We start from the raw sequence: 24,920 nt of genomic DNA, 5'->3' as shown, positions 1-24,920 counted from the left end.
GCCACATGGTGCGGCCCGTGAGAGGAGCTCAGGCTCGCTCATTTGTACGCGGTGAGCGCCCGCGGAGAGCTGCTCCAGCCACGTTGGCGGGTCGACTAGCACGTGAATGGTCCACACGTGCTCGCTGCCGCGGGTCGCTCCGACGCAGCGCCATCCACGACCCGACACCAGAGATCCGTAGCGACACATCGCTCTGACATCCTCGTATCCTAGGCGCCTAGCCCTGTCGCCGCCATGAGCGCCTCAGCGTTTGGCAGGGGGGGGGGGACAGCGGCTGCTAGACCTCATTCACAGAGTGGGAAGGGGAAAGGAGAGAAGGGGAGGGGAGGGGGAGGTGGTGGACCCCTGTAGTACCTCCCCCCCTTCCCACTTCAAGATCACACGATGCGGTACGTCCACCCATCATTATGTAGGTGTGATTATTGGGGAGGGGGGGGCTTCAAAGAGGGGAAACGGGGGGAAGGAATACAGAGCGGGGGATAAAAGGAGTGAAGGGGTATACAGAGAACGATAAAAGAAGCAGTTAACCATAGACAGTAACCCCCCACCAGGGAGGCGTGAAATGGGAAAGCGCTGTAGAAAAATAGCACGAAGGTCTATAAAAGGGATGAGAAGGTTTCCCTGGATGTGCGTGCAACCGCTAATAGGCTCCAAGCCCCCTTCCTTTTTACCACGCGCTTTTCTTGTAGTTTTTTTTTTGCTCTCACATTTGACCTTGATAACGTGAAAAGGTAAAAGTACGCATACATTGCACAAAAGAAAGGGAGTGGAAGAAACCTACGAAAAAGATGTGGTCAAGGTTTCAGTGGCAGGGGGATGAAAGTGGGAGACAGAAAACTACATTCCATTTTTTTTAGAGGGGGGACATGCTCAAGCACATCAGCGCACGCGCGCCTACGTACGTACGTACGGTGGAGGGGGAAGGGAAGGGAAAGGAAGCGAAGGGAGGGGAGGGGAGGGGAGGGGAGGGGAGCGCTGGGGCGCATGTGTGGATGAGCATCCCCATGTGCGAAAAGTGAGGAGGTGGTGCCAGATGGCGGACTTCTGTGTGCCGTGCTGCTTCAAAAAACGCAATCTTTCAGCGAAAAAGTTGATTTCGCGCACCATTGCAGCGGTGCCTTCCTTGATTCGGCCTCTTTCATGCGCGCGTACTTGAGCGCCTCCAATCGCCGCCTCGCTACGCAAGAACGATACATCTGCTGAATGCTATGCGCTGCGGCCGCCCGCCTCTCATCTGCCCTGCGTCCACCAACGGTGAAGAGACTAAAGACGAGTCTCGACGATCCGGTACCGGGCCTAGACAAAGATGGGCCAGTGGAAATCTGCGGAACACCTCGGTGATCGAGGATCCAGCGACGCGAGAGGTATGCGCGGTAGGCACGCTGAATGATCACGCAGCTGCGCTCCCAAAGACGTGTTTTGAACACATTTCTGCCGTAGCAGCGACTGGCATACACGGCTCGCCCATACTGAAGGCGCACTAGCATTCCGCGCACGTGCTTCTGAATAACGGCAGCGTAGTAGTTGCGCGAGTCGCGCATATGAAGTAGGGTTGCGTGGTGCACCTGCCCGCGGAGATGACAGCAGCGCAGTCGAGCACAGTGTCCGCGATACACCCGCTGAACTTCAAGAGCAGCCCACGAGAAGAGGACGAGCTGAGCCTGTGTGAATTCCTCCTTGCACCTCAACTCACGCACTTCCGCGTAAACGCGCGCTGCTGCTCTCCGTCGAGCAAGACTCTGCACTACAACTACCTTCTCAATGTACTCCCTTTGCGCGGCATAGTGTCGCCGAACTTCCTGATAGGCACACCAACGACGTATGTACTTTTGCAAGCACACTGCGGCCGCTTCCCGTTGTTCAAAGCGACGCTGATTGGCGAGCATTTCTGCCTCCCGAAGGGCTTTCTCCTTGACGATGTGTCGAAAGAAGTACAGAATGAGGTGCGCACTGCGCTCACGCCGCAGCTCTTGCAGGCGCCTCTGCGTGAGCAACGTCTGCTTTAGGCGCAGGATGTCTTGTGGAACGGCAAAGGCGCGCAACGCAGATTTAATGCATTCCGTCGCGACCCAGTGCTCCTCGAAGGCGCGCTCTGTTTTGAGGAGGAAGCCCAACCGCTGTCCAAGCAACGCCACAACAGCCCCCACCGACTCATGGGCTTTCTGCTTCACCTCTGGAGGGTTCGGCGGTGGAGAAAACAGTTGAATGACTTGTTGGCGTAGCTTTCCGTTTCCGTCGGCGATTTCCTTGCGGGTTTGGAGGGCCGCCGTGCTCCGCGGCGCCGGTGGGCGTTCCGCGGCCATCTCCGTGAGGAGTGAAGCGAGCACCGTGGGCGGGTTCCACACGGAGTGGGTGAGGGTCTCAGGCCTCTCCGCCGCCTTGAGCAGCCGCAACGTCCACTGCAAAGGCGTTTCGGTACAGACGAGGGTAGCGAAGATCGACTCGTGGGCGCCAGCTTTTAAGGGAGTTCCGGCGAAGAGAGATTGCGGAAGCTCCTCAGAGTCTTCATATCCGGGAAGAGACCTAACCAATACCTCATAGAGACCTGCTAGGGCGCCAACACGTATCAATACCGTATTTAAACCCTCTCTACCAAGATAGTCTCGGAGAACATCTGGGATTGACGGAGTCACAATGACAGGTAGGCCCGACTCTGACGGGAAGAGACCAGTGCTCGTAACCTTCTGCAGTCCACGGCGAGAGGGTGGTGCCTTCCCAGTCTTAGATTGCAAGGACCTGCGGGCTTTCCTCCCAATGCTCGCTGCCCGCAGCGCCTCCTCCGCTGCGAGTCGCGCCTTGGCCCGCTCCTCCTCTACATACGCTGCGAGGTGGTCTCTGGTTTGACTCATCAAGGCCGCGAGAGACGAAGTCGTGTTGTCCCTGGAAACTAGTGCAATCGCTTGTTCGTAGTCTAACAGGGACAAATCGCATGATGTGCTCTCGGTGGTGACGCCTAGTGTGTAGTAGCCCAAGGCAAGGAGCAAGGATGTGTTCTCGTCGCATTGGACCTCACCCGCCGATGCATGGGATTCTGCATCAGCTGGCTCGTAATCCATCTTCAATTCTAGAAAACCGATGGCGCTCCGGGCAGCCTCTTCCCCTTGAATAAAATTGCAGTGCATCACCGCGCTGACAGCCGCATTGAGCTCGCGGACAATCCCCCACGGCCATTCGAGAGTTGGCACGCCGCTCATCTGCGCCTCCAGCTCTTTGCTAAAGAGGAAAAGCCGCTCCGCCTTCGCGAGACCCTCCCCACCAACATGCAGCTCAACACACGCCAGATTTCCTATAGTGATCAACAGCGCCACGCGCAGTCCGTCTGGAACCGAATCTGTGTTCCCATCGGAGAGGGAGGTCGACAAGTCGGCGTCGGTGTCGGGTGCGCTGAGGTCGGGCAGCACAACGCCGTAGAGAGCATTGAACTCATCAAAGACTACCTGGAAGTAGTCCCGAGCGAGAGCGAGCTGCGCAGGAACGCGGCCATTACCAGCCTCCAACCTCTGCAATGCAAATATATTGCAGTAGAGCGTCAAGTCAAGGAGAGCCGCGGCCCTCGCCGGTGCGCTTACACTCTCCCCCCGCATCCACGCGCTGTACGCCTTGAGTGCGAGCATCGGTTGCTCCCTAGTTAGAGCAAACTCACGTGCTCGTGAGAAGCTGCCGGGGATGCCATGTGCATCCAGAGCCGCCGGCCCTGTGCGTGGGTTATCGCGATCGGAGCTCATGGCATGGAACGAGAAGCCTACATCAGAATCAATGAAGACTCCGTCAGCAGGAACGCAAAGCACCAACAGAAAGTGAAAAAGAGCAGGAGAGAATAACAGGAGTGCATTGGGAAGTGAAAGAGGCAGATAGGCAACGGCGCTGGGTGTCAGAGGGGCATCAAAATCACTCGAAGTAAAGGCACTCAGGATGGATTAAAACAAACGCCACTCGCCCCCCACCCACCCACCCCACCCCGACCCTAACAGTCGACGCGAATGAAAAAAAAACATTGCCAGCCCAACCGCAGCTAAGGGGGAAAGAAGAAGACACAGCTGTGGGATAGATGTTTAAGCCAAGTTTTTTTTTCGATGTATAGATGTCGTATGCTCGGCTCCAGATCGTTTGTCTGCTACGCTCTGTGAAAATGGAGTGAAGAAGAAATCGGCGCTCTCGCGCCAGCAGCACTGCAGGAGAAACGGAGGAAGGGGACAACCCTCTTCAACAAGACTAGCAACACGCATAGCACTTGCAAATGACCGCGAGAGAGACCCAGTCTACGTGTGCCAAAATTCATCGTTGTCGTTGGCGTCTGAGTTATACACGAGAAGTCGTGGCCTCTGCGACGCAGATTCCTTTGGAGCTCCACCGCCCGCCTTTGGCTGCTTGGACTCTACAGCAATATGAAGACGCTGGCCTGACCCGTGGCCGTGGTCTACATCGTCGTCTGCTCCATCAAGGATTTTTTCCTTGTGCATCGCCACCGCGCACCACTTCATAAAGAGAACCACGTCAGAAAAGTGATCTGTCTGCAACACCCACAAGTTAGCGTTTTCAATGTAACTGTCCAGGTCGCTGGAAGCGGCAAGAGGTGTGCGGAAACACACAACAATCTTCGCAGCCTGCATGAAGAAAAGGAGATCACTCACTTGCAGAGGGCCGAAACGTGCGCCGACAACTTGAAAGTAAACCTTACGCGTCCCGAGACGGGAGATCTCGCGGTGCAGCATGCGAGCAGTATGCCACGAATCCACCTTAATGAAGACACCCACCTGTACACACTGTGCAACGTGCTCCTCGTACTCCTTTTGGGACGTCAGCTGCCGCCGCAGCTGGACACTCTGCCACGAGGCCCTGAGCACCTCTTCATCCTCTTTACTCAGGATCGCCTGCGTCAGGCGCTTCGTCGCCCCGTCCGGGAAGGCAACAGATCCCACCGAAGAAACCTGGAGAGCGTTCGATTCAGAGTCTCGATTCCTCTCTGCGAGGTACGCACCAATAGACTCATCGCTTGCCGAGGTCCCTGGCGGCAACGCCTCGGGTCGCCTCTGCCCGCCAGGGGCCCTCGGCGGCGGCCCGTACAGGAGCTGGCATTCAAGCGAGTCGTTGATCCCGAGTTGGCCGTAGTCGCCCAAATGAGAAAAAGACACATCCATCCCACGTGGGCGGAGGTAGTGCAGTTTGGCGGTGAAAACCTCAACGTACCACTGCAGCCGCTGGCGATACGCCTGCACGCGCATGCGCGAAGCGAGGTCCGTCATGGACAGCACATGAATTCCAGCGCCGGGGCACCCGCTCATGCTCCTCTTGTCGATAAGCGTTACGGCCATGCCGGGGTATGCCTTCTCAAGACGATTGCCCCAGTAGTCAACCAACGTGTGTACCTGGCCCTCCGCCTGATCGGCGATAAAGTGCATTCCCTCAGTGAGGACGCCCTCCTTCACAATAGCCGTTATTACCAGTGACGACGTACTGGTTCGATTCTGGCGTGTGGACTGCGTTTTGACGCTGTTAAAGGTGGAGTTGAGCCGTGACCGAGGACTTCGTTCCTCAAATCGGGACGTGCGCTGTTGCTGTTTCAGATCAATGGTTCGCTGGATCTTTTGTCGCCATCGATTCAGTCGAAACCCCTCTTCGTCAAATAAGTGTTTTGACGACTCCAGCACGACGGCTTGAACAGCAGCGTTGTGCTCTGTATGCCCAATGGAGTTGCTGCGACATGTGGGCGGGGCACAATCCCGACAGAGCTGCAGAAGACGCCAGAGAAGGGGCAAATGGGCTCCTGTTGCAGTCGAGACACACGCTCCATAGCATTTGCGGCGAAGCTGGACCTGTGGATGCCGCTTGCTTCCCCTGTACATCGGATCGACCGTCTTCATCGGTGCAAAGTACTCAGCTTGCGGACGCAGATTCTCGATGATGCCATCCTCACGGCTGCAAAGACTGGTAGAGGCCTCGGTCGCCAAAGCTTCGACATCCTTCTCCGTTTGCAAAAGGTGAACGTCCAGACCGATACTGTGCAGCTCCGCCAGGATACGCCGCACTGCCTTCTCGGCAGCGAACGCGTCAGAGAGGAGGTCAAGCTTGCTCAAGACCACGATCACCGGCTTGTCAACGTTGAGGGCCACCTTAATCGTCTCGTGAGTTTGACTCTCGATTCCTTCGACGACGGAAATAACCAGTACGATGACGTCAGCCATCAGCTGAACGTGAAACCGAGTTTCGACAAAAATTCGGTGTCCAGGGGTGTCAATGAAGGTGAAAAGGTCGTTGTCCGTGCCTGGCCTTGTCATCGTGAACGCCCGAACAGACTGTGTGATGTAATGGGGCTCTTCAGCGCCAATGCGCGACCCCTGCAAGGCATCGAGTAATGCAGTCTTCCCGTGATTCACGTGACCCATGACAGCAAAGACAGGAATGCGACGCTGTCGACGGGTACTGACACGCTCCAGGTACCTCCATCCGTTTGACGCGTAAACGTCGGCCTCGTACCACTGAATCCACTTGTTCGGTGCAATAAGAGACCCACTCTGCCGCGCTGCTTCTTCAGCCTTTAGCTCACGGATGGATTCCTCCCTGAGCTTGGGGGGTAGACATGAGAGGAGGATGTTGGCCGCAAGTTGGTAAGGAACTAAGCACGTGACAAGTCGATCATCTGTGAGTTTGTACTTCTGCGCGATAATACCCTCGACATCCTCCCTTTTCAGTGTAATGAGTGGCGAGCACAGCCCCCTTGCTTGTTCCCTTGCCTGGTCGAGAAAGGCACGCGAATGCAAGTGTGGTGAGCCCTGTGTGATTTCCTCGTAAAGCTGCTGTTCCAGCTTCGCCCCTTGAGAATTCGCGAGCTTGGTGAACGTTTTAGAGTCTAGCACCGACGGCAATAAAAACAGGGCTCCTTCGCGGCGCATAAGCAGAGCAACACCTGTGACATTGAAGCAGCACGCAGCGCGGCGTCGCATTGAACATCTACGACGCTTAAAGAACGAAAAGGGAGTTTGGGGCTGTGGATTGTCGTTGTTTGCTTGAAGCATAAAAAGCAGAGGTGTACAGAAACAGTCTGCAGGGAATGAGCAGATGGTTTTGCAACGTGACACATCACACCTCGCAGAAACACTAGAGTGGCGCAACCTAGGGGGCCCAGTTATCACTAACCGACTGCGTATTGGAACGGAATAGTAGGTTGCGTAAGCAAGCATGCCACGGGCGCAGTAATCCGTAACTCTGTCGATAGGATTTTTGTTTTTTTTAATTCACATATTTTGTTTCCTACAATGAAGCTACAAGTGCACTAGAACGCTTGGAGAAAAAATATAGTAGTGAGTGGAGAAAAGAGCATTCTTGAAGAACAAAGAAAAGATTTCCTTCTCTTGAGAGGTGGCATGTGCCACACTCGCATCTCGCTTCGTACAAAAGAGCTATGGTCACCCCTTGTGCGATCCACTCACGCCTTGAAGAAGTAGGCAATGAAGAAAAAGGGGAACAATACATAGGCACACGTGTGAAAGATGCCGATGTCCACCCAGATCGTGTGCAGCATCTTATCGCGGGACATAACGTAGCTGGGGTGCTTGTAGTACACTGTCTTTGGCGGCCCGCGCACAATCTTATCGGCAAGGCTACTGCAAGGCCTCTCTGACTGCAATGACGCCGCGCGGCGCTGCATCCATGTGGCAGCGTTACTCACTGCCAGACACCTCATCTTCGCCCCGCGAAACATGTTAAATTCTACTGAGAGTTGGTGAAAATTCAGTAAACCCCTGTGAATTCCTGCTTTGTGTGAAGGGGAAAAAAGGTGAGAAATAGGATATTGGAGGGTAATAGAATAAAAGAGAAGTAGTCAGAGTGAGGAAAATAATAAATCGTTGCCCAACAACAAGATGAACGCAACTGTTCCTTTAATACTGCTCGCTCCCAGGGGTGCCCACCCACGGAAAGCATGCCAGATGTCTGTGTTTTTCTTCGCTCACATTCTCAGATCACCACACCAGAAAGGACAGAGGAAAATGCACCTCACTCATTACCTGAAATCCAAAGTGAAAAAGGTTTCGCCTTCCTTCGTATGCGTTCCCGTCACGGCGAGTCGACTTTTCCCTAGGAGAGAATGCGTGGCACCCTTGATAATGCCAGTTGTGTACAAGAGAACATCTCTGTGCGACACAATTCCCACCGGCTCCTCAGCATGGCCCTCCTTCGAGCTCTCGCCCTCCGAACTCGTCAGTGTTTGCACACGGTCCGAGTCTTTGAGCCGAGGAAACCCCTGCAGCCAGCGAAAGTCGTTATCTGACAAGTGATACATAGTATCGACCACCCTGATCGAGTCAACATTCTTGCCAAAGATGGCCTTCCACATTGTATAGCCCACGTAGCGAACAATGTCCGCAGAGGTCCCCCCAAAGACCGGCTCTCGGTAGAGAAGCCGCTCCATAAGACGCAGCCCGATGATAATCCCTTGCCGTTCGAGGAGACGATCTTTCTTGTAGTCCGCTTCAATTCGTTCATCGCAACTGGGAGACTCTTTCAGCCTCCTTGAGCATATGAGAGAAATCACCTCCAATGTGAGTGCAGAAGATGCTGCCTCACTGACATGTGCGGATCGCGTTTTGGAATCCATCAATAAAGTGCGTTTCAATACAACGTAAAACTGAAGTGACGGGAGCAGGGGAGAAAAAAAAAGCCTTTGACATGGGTGAGGAAGATAGAGGAGTGTAGTTTTCAAAACAGAGGCGAGGGCGCATCGCATTTTTTTTTACTTGCAGAGAGCCCAGGAAGAATGAACGCACCACATTTTGAAGCCCGTTCTAACGCAGGGCAGCGTAGAAGCATAGAAAGACTACCCTCTTTCATAAAATGCTAGATTTGGTTGTTTGTATTCGTATTCTCGTGGCAATTCCAAGACATGAAACTATATTACATCGATGCGTAGCAAAACTCCGCCATCGTGTGAGGGCAGTCTTTACGGATTAGCCCCATGTCCCCAGCATACTCCGCCAAGTCACGCTGCAAAGCTGCTAAGACATCCTGACCCTCGACGACGCGCCCAAAGCAGACGTGCTTCTTGTTCAGGTGTTCGAGCTCTGCAGGGTCGCTGGTGAGACAGATGAAAAACTGCGAGGCGTCAAAGGAAGTAGAACTGCGACACAGTGACACTGCACCGTAGCAGTGGGGAACGCAGCCTATCTCCCCTTCCAGTTCGGCTATGGGAACAGGTTTAGGGGCTGGAGCAACCTCGCCGGTCTGAATTCCTTCTGAAGTCAGTCGTGAAAAACGACAATTTTTGTAAATACGCTGCTTTCCACGACTCTTGTCTGTTGCGTTCGACGCGGGTATATTTTGAGCAATCAGCTCGCATGTCTTGGGGGTGCGTCCATTGTCCAACTCGATCACCAGCATCCCAAACACATCGGTGCCTTTGTCTATGCGCAAGAAGCAGTTCTGCTGGTCGACATCAATCCCCTCAGAGATGTGCGATTTGGCCCTTGCTAGTGCCTTTCTGGGAGGCATTCTGTATTGTAAGGCGCGGGGAACACGACTAGTTGTCCTCCTGTCAATCCTGGAAAAGCACCGTGTCGATGAGTCTTCAGTAAAACAGAAATTTCAAAGAGGAGTAACAATGGAGGCTGGGGAGAATTCCATGCAAATATTTAGTATTATAGCTTCCAGCATGACACTTGTCTGAAATCGACAGGTGTATATGCTACCGAGTCTAGCGCACCAATGCCGGTCTGTAAAAAAAAAAATTGGACTGGTGAGCCCTCGTGTCACAACGGTGCTCCTCATGACTCAATGGAAAGTTCAAAACAAAGGCCTTACTTTGGGCTTGTCTACATCAAGAGCATAATAGCACAAACTCGGTCCGTTTTTTTTTACATCAGAACTTCAGAGGGTCTGCAACAGGGTGGTTGATTTCCTCATCGCGGACGAGATTGGCTGGCTCGCAAAAATTCTTCACAAACTCGTCAAGCGTAAAAAAGTTGTTGCTTTTAATATACGCCTCCAGCATATCCACTTTGGGAAACAGTTTCGGGTGGTTCACTTTGGCATCCTCAGTGAAGAGATTTTTCATTTTTCCCACCTGACTGCTGCCATGAGAAGCAAGCTGTAAAACTGATGACAAGTCGTGCAGTACTCCTTGCTCAAGTTCGTCAGGATTCTTCTCCTCCAGGGTATCCGTCAAGGACGAGGGAGGCACTTTGTTTATTAGGGTAATTCCAGTGCAAATAGTGTTGGGAACATCGTCATCGAGAAACAAAATGCGAACAGTATTTGAATTGATGGGCGACACTGTCTTCATTTCTTTTGCAAAGCGGAAAACATATTCCTCTGGCCCTTCCACAATTTGAACAAAATGTTCTCCGTAGTCAACAGTCAACACCCCAAGCTGGCTTCTCTGAAACGTGCTGCAGAACGGATTCGCTTGGTCACACTGCTGCTTCACATCCGCCGCCAGCCTTTCCCAGGTGTCATCAAACGAGGACAGCGCTTTCTTCCCACAGAAAACTACCCTGATCTGGAAAGGGTAGGCAGCGTCGTACTGGCTCAGGTCTAGGTTCGCTAACACCACGTCGAGTGCGGACTGCCGCTCGCTGATTTTCTCTACGGCGCTGACTTGCGCGTCTACCTTGCGCGGAGGCATCGTCCTCTCAGTTCTAAGTGCATTCATACGAGTGTTAGAGAAAGAGAGAGGGGAAATAAAGTGGGCTAATAAAGTCAGTATACACGCGAGCATACTCACCGCCTCTAGGAGAGTTGAGTTGAAAAGCGCTTCATATTCGCTCCTCCAGGAATACAAAACGCCTCCGGAAATGCGGTCTGCATTCCACCAGTCGATAGATGCTGTCAAAATGACATGATGCTGATTCCATTGTGGCACTCGTGGACGTAACTCTCTTATTTCCTCTCAACCGCCAACAGTTTCAGACAGCTCACACAGAACCATACTACTGCCAGTCACTGCTTTAGCGGCGCTGACATCACCTAGGCGGAAAGACACGAACTCGGTCGACTCAACAGCCTCTGTGTCTCTTGCCAAAAAAGGAGCACGAGAGAAGCAGGTTACACGAGCTCTTTAATGATATGTTAAGAATCTTTAGAAAACAGGGGCGACTAAGTTGCGACAGCAACGCGGCGTCAGGCTGAAAGGCAGTGATCAAAATCGGCAGGGCTTTCTCATCCCTTTTACCCAAGAAGAAAAAAGGAGTCCAATTTTAAAATATCTGGACTTTCTCATGTGTGTCCGCAACCCACTGCAACAGGCACAGACCCCACACACACGCAAAGTAACAATACCTTTGACCGAGAGCCATCACTCACTTGCAGTCTCCTTGGTCATCTGAGGAGCTACTTCATGAGCCATATTTTTCTCCAGCGATCACCCTGAATTGTATCTCTACACTTCACCGCCCATCAAAGCTACCCATTCTACCATCCCACACCAAGAAAAAGAGCGCAACGCCAAAGCCCCCCTTCACCGGGCTTCCCCACAAGCCGGCCTTCGTGACGAAAAGCAGTCCCAAAGACATCGCAGCAGTTGCCGACCCCCCCCCGCGCGCGGCACCTGCCCCGGGACGCCCCCCCCCCTCCCAAGCACGGCCCGCCACCCAGCAGAACAGAAAAGAGAACGGGGGCTGGGAAAAATACCCCCTGGCAACGCCCAACACCGCATGCAGCCCGTACAGAACCCGAACTCCAGACCCCTTCCCCCAGGAACAAACCGCCCACAAATCCCCAGGCCTGGGATACTTGAGACTGTGACGCACGCAAGGAAAGCAAAGCGTCTCCCGGGAAATGGGAAGAACCACCCTGTCCCCCCCTGCAGCCGAGTCGTGGACAACCGTGACATTTCGGCAAGACACCCCAAGAAGAGGGGCTTATGTTTTACCTAAAGGTCGGAGATAGGATGCCAGCTGAGCGCAAATATAAGAAAAAACATTCAGTAACGACCACAATCCCTTGCTGGAGGTCTGCGCAGGAGCTTGGCCGGACGGGCCGTATAGTTCAACTGACATAGCGTATAGACACGTACAGGCGCATAGATGCATGCTGGCAACACAGTTTTTCCCCCAGCCGTAGCCTGTCTCATACGCGGAACTTTCCCGCTGATACCCGGGAATTCGTTCACCCCTTAGCCTTAAAGTGGGCTTTTTGGTGTTTTTTCCTGCTTTTTTTTTGGAGGCCTGACTCTAGAAAAGCCCTGAGTATCGAGCAATAAAAGATAGCGCACACTAACTCAGCAGAAAAAAAAATACTATCCCCGTAGACCACTTCACACCCCGCATCCCGGGCCAAAAAAACAGCGAAAGCAGTCAAGGAAACCACCCCCGTGCGGCTGCCCAAACATCGTCGCCCCCCCCCCCCCGCATTAAAAACACATTCCCAGCAACATCCCCACGCTGCCAGCTGCCCCCATTACCTGAGGCCAGCAGAACCTAGCGCACGAAATGCTGCCCCAACAAATCATGGCCACGGCTCCCACCCACAGCCTGGAGAAAACACCCGCTCACACTGGAAAAAGGCAGACCTGCAAACCCCACTTGGCAAAAGGCGAAAACACGAAAAAACCCCACACAAAGGTGACGCGTAAGGCGCCGCCGAAAAAAAGCAACAGAAACCACCCACACAGCCGAAGCACCCCCCCCCCACCCAGCCCACGCACACCACCACCGGCAACCCCAACCCGTGCCAAAAGCGCCCTGCCCCCACGCGCGGCCCCATACAAAAACGGACGCCGAGCTAACAAATCCGACAAAACCACCCCCAAAAGTATACAAATTTTTGCGCGCGCTACGCAAAATAGCTCTACTTTTATACAGACGAAGGTCTTAACTTGTAATTTCGTCTACTTTCTCAAATTCCTTTGTCCGTCGAGAATAACCAAGCCATCTGGCCTTAAAGGGGCACCAAGCTGGGCTATTTGGGCCCGGTTCTTTCCACAAGTTCTCTCCGCAGCCATGCAAAGCGGTTCCGCTGCCCGCACCCCACCCTTGTATACGGCTCCTGCGGCTTCTTTGGTTTCACCTGGGGCAGGGAAATCCGGCAGCGAAGCAACAACCGGAGGCGCACACACCGCTCAGAGCACCAGCTGTATCACCGCACCTCTTGCCACCATGGTCTCCAGCGCAAATCCCCAGGTGAAAACAAAACACATACACCAGTTGTGGGAAATCCCTTCTACACGACATGACTGTGGGTGCATGGATGCCACCACCGAGGCACCGTCTTCTGTGAGGAAAGCGCGCCAAGCACTTGTCACGAATGAAAAAATTCTTCGAGACAATAAGAATAAGGCTTCTTCCTTTTTCCGGGGGGGGGCGGGAACTGGGCGGGAACTGGGCGGGGGAATGCTGCCAATTATGTCTTGGCGGTGGCGGCTCCGTGTTCGGGCGCGCGTGCTCATTTGTAATTTTTGTCCTCTTTGTTGTTAAAAAATGACTTCGTAATAAACTTCTGGAGTAGGGGCGGCGTTTCCGACACTTGACAAAGAAAGGAGTGAAAAGCGGAGACGCCCCTATTGCCAAAGACTTTCCCTCTTTGAACTAAGTCTTCTGAATATCACTGTTTTCCAGTGGGTTTGGCAGCTCCCATCCCAGGATAAAGAACCAGACCACGCACAAAAAAAGGGAATAGGTGGGGGCGGCGCTTTCCCTGACTCCCCTGACCCCCCTGAGCCACTCAAACAGGACGTTTTCGGATTTGGGGGGAATTAGCGTGGGATTACGTTTTATCCTGTCGTTTTCTCGTTTATACAAGAGCCAATTGTGTGATAGCATCGGAATCCTCCACACAAGGGCAAAGGCGACCCAGTTTCACGGAACGGGTCCGAGGAATACTGGCGTGCACCCGACTCTCTGGTCCATAATGAGAGGCGTTGCATTGAACAAACGCAAGGGGCGTTCTTCTGGCCGCCTTGCGCACAGATTGCTTCACTAGCGGCGGTCTTTCCTGCAATAGACGTTAAAAAAAAACTATGGCCCCAACGACCATTCGGGGGGACGGGGCAAAAATTATTACCGCAAATCACCATCACAGTCCCCCCCCCCACGAGAAGGCATCGCGCAGGGATTCTTGGAAGGAGTTTTTGTTTCTTGGGGCCCAGGGGAAAGCTCCCGCTTAACTGCTCGCTACTAGTCTTGAAAAAGAAGCTGAGATCAACCCCATTACTAGCATTAGCAAGCTGCGGCCAGCAAGACCCGTGAATCGCGAAAACAGCTGTCATAATAAATTTTGTACTCGATTTTCCCTCTGTAATTGGCTGTTTCTTGATACAGGCACGGGTGGCTGAGAAAAAACTTTTTGTGCCCCGTTATTTTTTTTTTGGTAGCGCTAAAAGCGTACATGGGGTTTGTCCAATCGATTTTTTTTGCGCCCTGGCTTTTCAGCTGCTTTTTTTTTTGTAAGTAATATGATTGAAATTAGAGTGAACATCCAGCGTGCAGTAGACCTTTTGAAATATATCCACGGCCATCGCAAGCTGCGCCAGCACTTGGATGCATCTCTTGCGCACCGGTGTCGGCACATCGTGTGGGCCTGCGCTCCACGCCCCCCTCTTATGCCCAATCGGCGATGGCGTTTCTACCGTTTTAAAGCGGATTCTCGTTATTTCAGAATATTAAATGCAGATAATACGGAGATTCACCACACCATGCTTCCTAGACCGTCGTTTGTCCCGAGAGCTACGTTTTATAATCCCTGTGGTCATGTTTTGGTGGTCTTTTCCCGTGTTTCGCTTTGGGCGCGGGGGGGGGGTGCATTTCGGGGGGCGCTAGGCCGGGAAGTCCATGACCATGTCCTGCATCTGCTTTTCTGTAATGGTCGTTTGATGTAGGTTTTTTTTTGGAGGAGGTTCGTACCTGCCAAGCGCTTGTAAAAGCCTCGTGGTTCATATTTTCAGTGCACCCTTTCAAACAGCTGGCAGCCGTATTTGTTTTCAACCGAGGCGCGTCCCAAAAGCGACAAATCGGTTTTCTCTTTTTAGAGTGGTATCTTGGCTTAAATGTGCAAGCTCTGCATCCCACTGGAATACGGATCTCCCGGATGAAATGTCAGAGTCCCGCCAATGAAGCAACCTTGCATCACTCTTTTGGCGTCTCTTTAGATTTCCCGAGCCGACTTTCGAGCGCGGTGGTGCTTCAGCCGTGGGGGATATTTCTTTTTTGGGGGGTCCTTAAGCCCCTTTTTTTTCTGCAATCGAAATGATCCTTCTTCAGTGTTTTTGGGCCTTCAGCAAGCCTGCCCAGATTTTCCGAGCTCATGCTCTCAGTCATGAAGATGCTACTGGCACCGTATTTGCTCGGATTTGGATCGCCACTCGTTCGTTTAAAGATACGCTATGTGTTGTTTGGCTTGGGCATCGCACTAAAGATTCCAAAGAAGTTTCGTGTGCATAGACTATTTCCTTAGAGTTACTTCATTCCTTCGTTGGCTTTTTTTGTCTGTTGCTTTTAAGGCTCAATTTTTCTGCGGTTCTCTCCACGGTTTGATTTTGGGGGCTTGCAGATGTGTTGTTCAGCCAAATTTTTCAGTGGTGGGCCCTCTGGCCCCGCCATGTCTGCTCCGCGTTCGTCGGGCTGGGGTGGTTGCCTGTTTGGGCGCGCGCCGCGGTTTTGCTTTGCCCGTGGTGTGGTGTAAAATCCCGCCGCCCGCGAAAAACCAGGCCTGTCGCGCTGCCCTTTTTTTGAGGGCCCTTAAGGAGAGACCGGCGCCCCAAATTCACGGCCAGGGGCGAGGTCGCCCGGGGGGGGGGGCCCGCAAGGGATGCTGGCAGGCCATTGGCCTTTTCAGGTCTTAAGGAGATGACCCGCCAGTGTCGGCAAACGGGTTTGCCGTGTTCTTTTTCCGCCCCTCCTATAGCCATCGGTTTGGGTCAGGGTGAAAAGGGTAACCGCCCTGCTTGTATTTTTGTTTTGCGTTGTTTCGCTGTGTATTCCGTGTTTCTGCGTGGGGCGTTGGTTTGGAAGATGTTTGTTGCAGAGGATCTACTTACCGATAGCCCTCAGGGGGGTTATGCGGATTATGTATGGGGGGGCTCGGATGTATATAAAGCCTCTCGTCCTCCCTGTGACCGGCTCCACGCTGGCTTTTTGTTTTTATGTGGCCGCTGTGGTTTGATGCGTCGCCTTCGCTGTCGAAATGACGTTTTTATTGCATTAATGAGGTTTTGGCGATGGAATTATGAAGGGCACCGCTCGACACGATGGTTTTCCGAATTTCCAAGAGGCATTAGGGTTTTGGCCGTCTGGATGGAACGCGCCTGTTTGCCTCGGGGGCGTCCGGGTTTCGGTTTTGGGATCTTCTGGCATCTTTCTGTGGGCGGCCTTTCGTGGCCCTCGTTTCCGGTCTTCTCGGCCTGCGGCGTGGCGGTGGGGTGGGGGGCAGGGCAGGGGGTTGGCCGCCGCGTTCCCGGGGCGCCCCCGCCCCCTGGCCGGCCCCGCGATGGGGGCGTCATGTCCTGGCCCAGGGGCACCTCGGGGCCGGGCCCCGTGCGGGCTTGGCGCGCCGCAGGGGGAGAGGTGGTTTTGTGGGGAGGGGTGGGGGTGGTTGTGTGTGTGTGTGTGGGGGGGGGGGTGGTTGTGGCTTGGGGTTTTTGCCTTTTGCGGGATTGGCGTTGCTCTCGCTGGTCCGGGGCCCTTGCGCGTGGGGCGCTTTGGCTTTGGGGTGGTGGTGCCTGGTTGCTGGGCTTTGGCCCCCGGTGTGGGGTCATGCCCCGGGGTTCAGTCTTAATCTTTGCTCTGGGGCAGATGGGTTTGGTGATGCTGTTAAGTTTAGCACGCTGTAGCCGGCTCAGACGTCCAGCCGCGATGGCGCCTTGGCGTCGCCGAGCAGAGCCAACAGAATGGCAGGATCCACGTACCACGGAATGAAGAGGCGACCGCCGTCCCGGACGTCACACCGCGAGGGTGAGACGATGATGGTGAGACCGATGTCATCGGGAGTGGCGGTGCCCCTGCGTTGTGTACCGCCTTTTTCCTCCAGTACGGCGCGCACTGCGGTAGACTGCGCGAACACCGTGACGAAGGAGAGATAGTTGGCCAGCGGCAAGGCGGAGTCGCGGCTGACGTAGCCAATGCCAGCTTTAGCCAGGATCTCCCCCGTTTCGCGGTTAAGGGACGACTGCTCCACCACCTCTTCCAACCACTCGGTGAAGCGCGTGGGGTCGTCGAGTTGGGCCGCTGTGACGACGACGTTGTCACAACCATCCGTGCCACTGTTTACCCACCCAGCAAGCACGTGGCCGTCAGCATCGGGAGAGCTTAGCCGATGCGCAGGCGTCTCTGGGTCGTAAGGAAAGCACTCGTAAAACAGATTGATGGGGTTCATTGCAGGTGCGTGCTTGGCGATGTAGTCGCGGTGGACGTAGAGGTGTTTCCAGAGCATGTGCTCGCGATGGGTGTCCATGTTGCAGATGCGTGGGAAGCAGTTGGCAGGTCCGCGGTAGTGGAAGGGTGACGTGTCGGCGTCGTCGTCGGAGGTAGTGCGAGTGAACTCTTCCTTCACAATGCTCTCGCGCAGTGGCAGTAGTTCAAAGAGAGTGCGCTTCGACTGATTGGTGGACTGCACCACCCTCTTCAGTGCGCTGCGTAGACGTAAAAGAAAGACACGCAGGTCTCTTGTCAGTGTCACCGACACGGAGAAGAGAAGCGTCTCGGCAGTGGAGCACGTCAAATGACGCCCTACGCGAAATGCTGGCGTGTCTTGGCCGCCACGCCTCTCTTCCTCAACTCGGCCTGCTGGCGACGTGTCTTCCAGCGGCATCGTTGACGGTGGGGCATCTGCCAGCTCGGCGTCTTCCTTCACCAACTCGTCTGTCGCGTTTGCTTTCCAGGTGAGGATGATGTTGCCACAGATTGTCGGTCGCGCCAGGATGGCTAGCCGCCGGCACTGCGCAACTAGTGCAGGCGTCTCCAGCGACTGGGCCGCTGTGTCATCCTGCACGCTGGCTGGAGTATCGCAAACGTCTTCCAGGCGCATCTCCTCCACCGCTGCCTCTGAAATAGCGTCGCCGTCAACAGCAGCGTCAAAGTGACAGCACAGATCACCGGCAAGCTTCTGCAGTGTGCGCAACACTATTGCCACGGCGGCACCGCTCTCGTCCAGGTGCGGCGCCACGGAGAGGTGTGCCTCGGCGTTGCCGCTGTTTTCTTCGTCCTGCAGCCCGAGCATGCTGGACATCAGCCGGTTTACGTCCACAATGGCCAGCTCTAGTTTTAGCCGATTAAAGCTAGCCGCTTCCCACCTGCCGAGTTTGGCGGTGATATCAGCGATGCTGTCTGCGGGGTAGATGATGCACTTTAGCTCGTCTGAGACGCGGACATCGGCAGGGTGAGACGCACCACAGGTGCTGCTGCTGCCATGCGCCGCCGCATCCTCGCTGAGGCGCTGCTGGCGCTCGGTTGAGGCCTCTTCAGGAAGGTCAAAGATGAGTGCACCCATCAATACCAATGGCTTCATGGTCATATCCTCAATACGCTGCCCGCGCGGTCGGGATCCAGTGCCAATACCTTGCGCCACCGCCAAGTACCCGTTGTCAATGTACTGACGGCGCTGTTTCACAACACGGCGCACAATGATAGGCAGGTTCTGCGCAAATCGCATAACGCAGGCCGACATCGACTCTACGTAGCGCGTGTGAAAGAATGCGACCGCCTCGAAGAGGGCTGCAGAGTGGCTGCCGCATAACACGGCGGGAAGCTCAGCGCAGAAGGTATGCACACGGCGCATCGCCACCGCCTCTCTCTGACATACACTTGACACATCTTCCAATGTTGGTGTGAAGAACGCACCAGCGGCGTGGGCCTCCGGCTTCCCGCACGACTGGGAGGGGGGTGGGGATGAGGATGGGGTCGTGCTCCACTGCTGGTACGTGTGGTAGGCGATCATCGCTTGTCGCAGTGACTCCAGCGCTTCCTGCGGGTCGTAGAGATCGACTGCGTCCCTTGTGGTGCCGCACCGTCCCGCTGCCGTCCCGCTGCAGCGCTGTGTTTCCAGTGCCTTGAGCGCCACACGAAAGGCGTCAGAAAGGTTGCGGAAATTTTCGTTGGCGTTGGGGTTGTTCGGGTGGAGGTCTGGATGGCACTGAAGCGTTTGTTTGATGTACGCCTTCTTGATGGATGCCGGGGTGAGGTCAGCTGTGGGGGACAGGGACAGCACGCGCAGCGCCTGGCGAGGTGTCATGACACACCATGGGGGGTTGCGTCGCAGCATGGAGGCGCGGAGGCTGGAGGTCGTGGTGGTGAGGGTCGGTATTTAGTATTGGTTGTATTGGCTGCTGTTTGTGCCAAGCTTCTTTGAACTGTTTCTGAAAAGAGGACACCTCCTCCCACCCCTCCCCCACAGACGTGGATGCCTTGCACGTATGCGTGTATGCGTTCACTTCTCTCTCTTTCTGTGTGTGTGTGTGTGAGGTTGCATCCTATGATCTGAGGAGGGTTGATCGTTGGGAGGGGGCGCAGGTGAGGAAGAGAAAACAAGAGAGAGTCGTTCATAAACCATAAATGTGAGGGATTATATATCACGCGCTTTACGGGGGAGGGGGGGCTGGTGCATTCAGGACACACACACACACACTATTTCCACGTCCGCAACACTGATAGCCTTAATGACGCCAACGGCGCGTCGATAGTGGTGGTTGTGGGAGATGAAGACGAGGGAGGGGATAGGAGCGAGGCAGCGCCATCCTTCCCCCTCTCCCCCTCAGACACTGCACAAACATTACCTCATTAGCGCGGCAGCTGATACAACAATGAGGGGACCGAGGGGTGGGGGTTGGCTGACTGGCTCACAGCTCTCTGCCCGGTTCGATCCTACCGCAGGCGTCTCCTGCTGTTTCGTTTGCTTCTCCACGTATTCAGACGCGAAAGCACACCAGGCCAGACGTAAAGGTAGAATGCAGAGGACTTGCCGCGTGTTCCTACTTGCGCTGTCTCCCTCCCCTCCGTCTACCAAAGGGCATCCAAGACCGTATGTAGTAAAAAAAAAATTAAGGGAGAAGCGAAGGGGGAGGGGGGAGGAGGAGGGAACGATAGCACATGAACACAGCAGCCAACGTAAAACACCTTCGGAAGACGTTAGGGGAACGCGCACAATCCTGATTTTGGACTCCAACTCATGTCACCGCTGCAGTGGGGCTATCCTTTACTCGCCTGTTTCTTGTTCTTCCTCTTCATCCGACGTAGTTGGTCCTGCAACCGCAGGCGCAGAGGAGGACGGCGAGGCGGCGGTGTCGAAGAGGCGCCTGCTGGAGGTGAAGGCGTTCTCCAGCCCCGTGTACTCCTTTAGGTGCGCGTGAAGGGTAGAGGACGTGAAGTGGAGGTTGTCGAACTCTGGTAAGCCGCTCGCCGTGGGAGTGGAGAGCGCCGCTTGCACAGCCTCGAGCCTTCCCCGGTACTGGGCCTTCTTGTTGTCGAACCAGTGAAGGGCGTCAAACAGCTCGTGGGCGCGAAAGAGGACGAGCAAGAACGTCGCCCCTACTGCGAACCCGTCGTCAGAGAAGAGGCCCTCTTCCTTATGCTTCTTCAGCAACTTTTCCTTTTCCCGGATGGTGTAGGCCACCTGGAGATTCGCCAGTGCCGGGATGAGGAGGTACAGCAGCTGTAAGTGCGCGTGCCGCTCCGCTGATGAGCGACGCAGCCGGCGCCCGATCGCGTCCAGGAGAAGCGGGAAGTACTGGGAGCCGTCGGAAAGCTGCTCGAGCATGCTTTCGACGATCCGGTCGAGATTGGCGACGGCGTTGGCTGTGCTGCGCTGCAGACTGGGTTGCCGGTGCTGCTCTTCAGTGTCCTTGTCGTCAGAGTCGTCTTGTGTGGGCTCTTCCTCTTCCCCTTCGTTGCCTGTGTTATCGCGAGACTTGGGGAGTAAAGACGAGGTACGAGACCTGTGCACCACGTAGGCGCTCGAAGGCCCTCCGGCCGCGGCGGATGCCTCCGTGGAGCTGCCGCCCCTCGCTGCTGTTGTCGGACGCGGTACAAAGCGCGCGCTCTCTGCTACCGCACGCAACCCACCGCTACGCATCATGCGCATGAATCCCAGGGCGTTTCCCATCTCACTAACCAGTTGTCGAGCCTTCTCCAAGAACGACACGCCATCGTGCGCAACGCCGAGGCGGTCCATCTCGCGAATGAGCTGATCTGCCTGTTCCACAGGGTACTTGATGGATTGCTGATCCTTCTTGCGCTGCCGCACCACTCGGACATCCTTTAGCAAGTGCGAGCGAACGTAGTCATCGTGCAGAAAGTGGGACAAGACCGCCAGCTTCTTTAGAAGGTACTTGTACACATAGTTCACCGCCGTGTTCATGACTCCGGTGCCGTGTATGCGGATCGAGTTGGCAATGTGGCGCGTATTGAGGGTGTGGAGATGTTTTGACGGGGTCAAGGCGGGGTGCTGAACGAAGATCTGCTCGTTTAGGTTGTATGTATAATACACCACAAACTGGTGGATGTTTTCTGTGATGACAAGTACGTCCAGTCCCTGGTCCTGAATACAGCTCGGCAGGTGGCTGTCTGCGATGCGCAGGTGATAGGTGTGAAGGGCGAGACTGCGCATCTCTTCGTACGTCCTCCAGTCGTTTGGCATGAGGGCGTTCAGGTTGTAAAACTGGGCGCTGAGGTAGTGTTCGATGTGCGCCGCCACGTGCATCCACTCATCGAAGAAGCGAAATGGCTGCAGCAATGTGTAGCGGGTCAGATCTCGTCCAGCGGCCTCGGCGGACGGACGCAGCACACGATATGGTTGACCCAGGACGGCGTTGTGCGTGCGCACCCGCAGCTGGTTCTCAATCTCGATGCAGAGGGGATGCACCAGCTCCTGCTGGATACAGTCTCGCACAAACTCCACGTAGTCGCTCAGCAACGTCTGAGAGGGGCTCTTTACATGTCGGGCAGACATGATGAGAGGAAGACAGTCACGCAAGGCGCACACGATTTGTGGCAGGGAGGCGGCTGCCAGCGTGTGCTCGTAGCAGTACTTGAGGAACAGCGGGTAGAGGGCTTCGCGGTGGAAGAAGAGGAAGGCGGTGCTCGTGGTACACGACAGTGTCTGCTGGTATGTCATAATCGCCTTGAGTTGTGCTAGCGCGATCAGGGTGTCGCTCCGCTCTTGCTCCGAGATCGCAGACGAGGTGTGGCCTTGCTGGAACTCTTCACGATTTAGAGCCACGTCCAAGAGCAACACAAGGCAAGCTAACGTGTCCGTGGTGAGGGGCTTGTGCAGAAGCTGCAATGCACCTTGCAGCACGAGCAGCTGCTCTCGCGCCGCAGCCGTCTCGACGGCTGCGGCGCTTGATTTAGCGTTGCTGGCGCGGGTGAAGAAGTTGTAAAGGTGCTTCTCGAGAACATACACGATCGACTGAACCAGTGCCGCCTGCGCGGTCGCGAGAATTCCCATCTTGTTATAGAAGCAGCTCACTATGCGCTGCAGCAGCAACACACTACGCAGCACGCCGTGCACCATTGGCACCGTCAGCGCCGACTCGGCGTGGTGATGGAGCAGAAGAAGCTGCAACACGCCATTTTGAATACTGCGCGACAGGGCCACTCCTCGCTGAATAAGAAGCACAGTTTTCTGAATGAATGCACGACACAGGGGGGCGTCGAGGGGCAGGGAGGGCAACATCTCAACTGCGACCCAGCGATCCACCTGCTGTGTCCACTGCGAGATGCTCGACAAAAACTGCGAGCTGGAGATGTGGCACGCCTCCACAACGGTTTTGCGTACCAGCGTGCCGGCGCCGTCTTTTAGCGCGCCAGCAGCGGTGGCAAGCTCTGCGGGAAAGGCGTGCCGCCACCACAGCAGTGGGCAGAAGACATTGAGGCCTTGAAGCGGCAACAGTGGGACTACAGTCTGCCAGGAAATGATCTTCTTGCTAACGTTCTTGAGCGTTTCCGCGACAAGCTTGTGTACAGTGGTCGCTGCCACTGGGGTAGGCCCTGTCGCAGAACTACCGCGGGCCGGTTGAGGTCTCAGGAACAGTCCTTTCATCAAGTAGCATAGCCCACAGAGAGCGGCCAGGCTCGACGTGTGCTCCACTCCCCGAGGTGATGCGAGGCTGGCATCAAGGTCGTTGCACCACTCTGTCAAGACGGCAATAAACTCTTTACAGAGGGCAGTGTGTTCCCGGAACGGGAGTGGCTGCGGTTTCGATGCAGTCCCTGCGGCCATGGCATCGTGCTGCGTGCTGGACGCAGCCACTGCCGGATTCGACTCGTTCCGCTCACATACAGCCAGCGATGTCTGGAAGAGCTGGTCAAAGTCTTGTACGGCAACAGAGGAGAGGAGGCTACAGTCTAGGAGATCTGTCTGCAGCTTCTGTAGAAGAAGACGCATTACCTCTCCGTCATCGTCTTCAGCGTCCAGCAGCTGTTGCGCAAGCACGCGCTGCATCACTTCTAAGCCGTTTTTGATGCTGGAGTTCTGGTGAAGGACTTCTTCGACAAGGAGAACTGCCCCGAGCAAGTCACCCAGACTGTCCCAGAAAGACATGAGTCGCACAGAGAGAAGCGGGGGTGAGTTGCTTCTGCTTTTCGTGGAGCCTGTGTCATTGTAGACACTCGCAATCTGGAAGAGAGCATGGGCCACGACATCTTGCACGCGCTGCCGCCATAGCCAGATATCTTGGAGCAGCCCCAGAAGTGGTCCCGTTGCGTGGAGCAGCTTCTCTTCCGCAAGAATGTCCTCTCGCACTTGTTGGTGCAGCAGGTGCTGGTGGTGCTGCAATGAAGGCAAACCATTACCGCTGCGTGCATTCATCGCTTGGTGCACGCCAGGTCGGGGATTGAGGCTGCTGCTGCTGCTGCCCCCGTGGCCAAGATGCACTTTCCTGTCTGTCGACCCGTGCGTGTAGCAGTTCTCATTGTCATCGCCTACGAGCACCAGCGGGGGTGCGTAGCAGCGACGCGCTTCGTCGCTCAGCGCCCGCATTTCCACATTTAAGTTCGCGAAGGAGACAAGAAAGCGGAAGAGAAGCGGATCAGAATTCGCCATTTTCATCCCGAGCAAGTCTGCGATGGAGGATTGGTGATACGCTCGTCGTTGCCGAGGCTGATGATGTCCACCAAATGAAGTGTGATACGGTGTGTCTGCCAGCTGTAGCGTCACGACATCGCGGTGGCGACTCCAGTACGTGGCATCGGTCGGGTGGCGCAGTCGTTGCTGCGCGTCAAACAGTTGCTGTTCGTGATGATCCACAAAGGCACTGAACTCCGCACGGAGCGCACGCGCTTCTTCCTGACGCACCTGAGTGCTGTAGAGAGAATCCATTTGCTTTTCCTTGAGGACTGCATCGATGGAGGGGGAGGGGGAAAAGATCACTGCTGGTCAACACTTCCTCCGACCTTAGTTGTTGTTCTTCAAGGGAGTGACAGAGAGAGGGCTACTGCTTAGTAGAAGTGAACGGTGTGTGGGTTGGGGGAGGGGGGAGGGAGGGAGAGAGGATGCGAAGAGGGGAGGAGAAGGGCAAGGGGCCCCCGCATCCAGAAGCGGTGAACCAACATGCCAGAAAAACTGTGACGAAGAAACATTGGCACCAGGATGCGGCGGAGGAAGGGGGAGGAGGAGGAGGGGAGTCACGGGCGCTTCGGACGCCCTGCGTCGGCACAGAACGTGGAAATTGATGAATGCCAACCTCGGTACTGCCGGCGTAGGTGTCTCTGGTGGTCATAGTTGCTACCGAACTTGATCACGACTGCAGGTATCTTTTTTTTTTTGTTTCCCGTGTGTGGGTGTGTGTTGAGTGAAAAGAAAAAAAGAGAGATGAGGGAGATACCCCTCCGCCAACGATAAACATACGACGCGCACAGCATAGTACCTTTGCCATGGAAGCACAACCCACTCTTCCTCTTCCCCTCCCCATCTAAAAAATAAAAAAACAAAATTAGACAGGAGGAGGCATAGTAAAGCGGAGCGTTCTTACTTTCCATTCCCTTCCATCCGCTTTTATTTTCCCCTTT

The 24,920-nt window shown here is 55.0% G+C and overlaps 8 protein-coding genes across 8 annotated transcripts; all 8 read right to left on the bottom strand.

Annotated features, from left to right (window-relative positions):
- Nucleotides 1-1,061: 1,061 nt before the first annotated feature.
- On the bottom strand, nt 1,062-3,725 carry JKF63_05616 (uncharacterized protein; the record flags this gene model as incomplete). The annotated part of the gene is made up of 1 exon (XM_067901573.1): nt 1,062-3,725. The coding sequence occupies one exon, from the start codon at nt 3,723-3,725 to the stop codon at nt 1,062-1,064; it is 2,664 nt and encodes an 887-aa protein (XP_067756839.1).
- Nucleotides 3,726-4,259: 534 nt separating this feature from the next.
- On the bottom strand, nt 4,260-6,941 carry JKF63_05615 (uncharacterized protein; the record flags this gene model as incomplete). Its single annotated transcript, XM_067901572.1, has 1 exon — nt 4,260-6,941. The coding sequence occupies one exon, from the start codon at nt 6,939-6,941 to the stop codon at nt 4,260-4,262; it is 2,682 nt and encodes an 893-aa protein (XP_067756838.1).
- Nucleotides 6,942-7,423: 482 nt separating this feature from the next.
- On the bottom strand, nt 7,424-7,699 carry JKF63_05614 (uncharacterized protein; the record flags this gene model as incomplete). Its single annotated transcript, XM_067901571.1, has 1 exon — nt 7,424-7,699. The coding sequence occupies one exon, from the start codon at nt 7,697-7,699 to the stop codon at nt 7,424-7,426; it is 276 nt and encodes a 91-aa protein (XP_067756837.1).
- Nucleotides 7,700-7,999: 300 nt separating this feature from the next.
- On the bottom strand, nt 8,000-8,593 carry JKF63_05613 (uncharacterized protein; the record flags this gene model as incomplete). Its single annotated transcript, XM_067901570.1, has 1 exon — nt 8,000-8,593. One exon carries the CDS (start codon nt 8,591-8,593, stop codon nt 8,000-8,002), a length of 594 nt encoding a protein of 197 aa, XP_067756836.1.
- Nucleotides 8,594-8,889: 296 nt separating this feature from the next.
- On the bottom strand, nt 8,890-9,483 carry JKF63_05612 (uncharacterized protein; the record flags this gene model as incomplete). Its single annotated transcript, XM_067901569.1, has 1 exon — nt 8,890-9,483. The coding sequence occupies one exon, from the start codon at nt 9,481-9,483 to the stop codon at nt 8,890-8,892; it is 594 nt and encodes a 197-aa protein (XP_067756835.1).
- A 367-nt stretch (nt 9,484-9,850) lies between these two features.
- On the bottom strand, nt 9,851-10,615 carry JKF63_05611 (uncharacterized protein; the record flags this gene model as incomplete). Its single annotated transcript, XM_067901568.1, has 1 exon — nt 9,851-10,615. The coding sequence occupies one exon, from the start codon at nt 10,613-10,615 to the stop codon at nt 9,851-9,853; it is 765 nt and encodes a 254-aa protein (XP_067756834.1).
- A 6,143-nt stretch (nt 10,616-16,758) lies between these two features.
- Nucleotides 16,759-19,179, bottom strand: JKF63_05610 (uncharacterized protein; the record flags this gene model as incomplete). The annotated part of the gene is made up of 1 exon (XM_067901567.1): nt 16,759-19,179. The coding sequence occupies one exon, from the start codon at nt 19,177-19,179 to the stop codon at nt 16,759-16,761; it is 2,421 nt and encodes an 806-aa protein (XP_067756833.1).
- Nucleotides 19,180-20,109: 930 nt separating this feature from the next.
- Nucleotides 20,110-24,231, bottom strand: JKF63_05609 (uncharacterized protein; the record flags this gene model as incomplete). The annotated part of the gene is made up of 1 exon (XM_067901566.1): nt 20,110-24,231. The coding sequence occupies one exon, from the start codon at nt 24,229-24,231 to the stop codon at nt 20,110-20,112; it is 4,122 nt and encodes a 1,373-aa protein (XP_067756832.1).
- Nucleotides 24,232-24,920: the final 689 nt, after the last annotated feature.

This window comes from Porcisia hertigi, chromosome 24 (assembly GCF_017918235.1).
Source record: "Porcisia hertigi strain C119 chromosome 24, whole genome shotgun sequence".
Taxonomy (NCBI): Eukaryota; Euglenozoa; class Kinetoplastea; order Trypanosomatida; family Trypanosomatidae; genus Porcisia; species Porcisia hertigi.
Note: the sequence above shows the minus strand (reverse complement) of the source record. Positions and strands in the feature narration are given on the sequence as shown.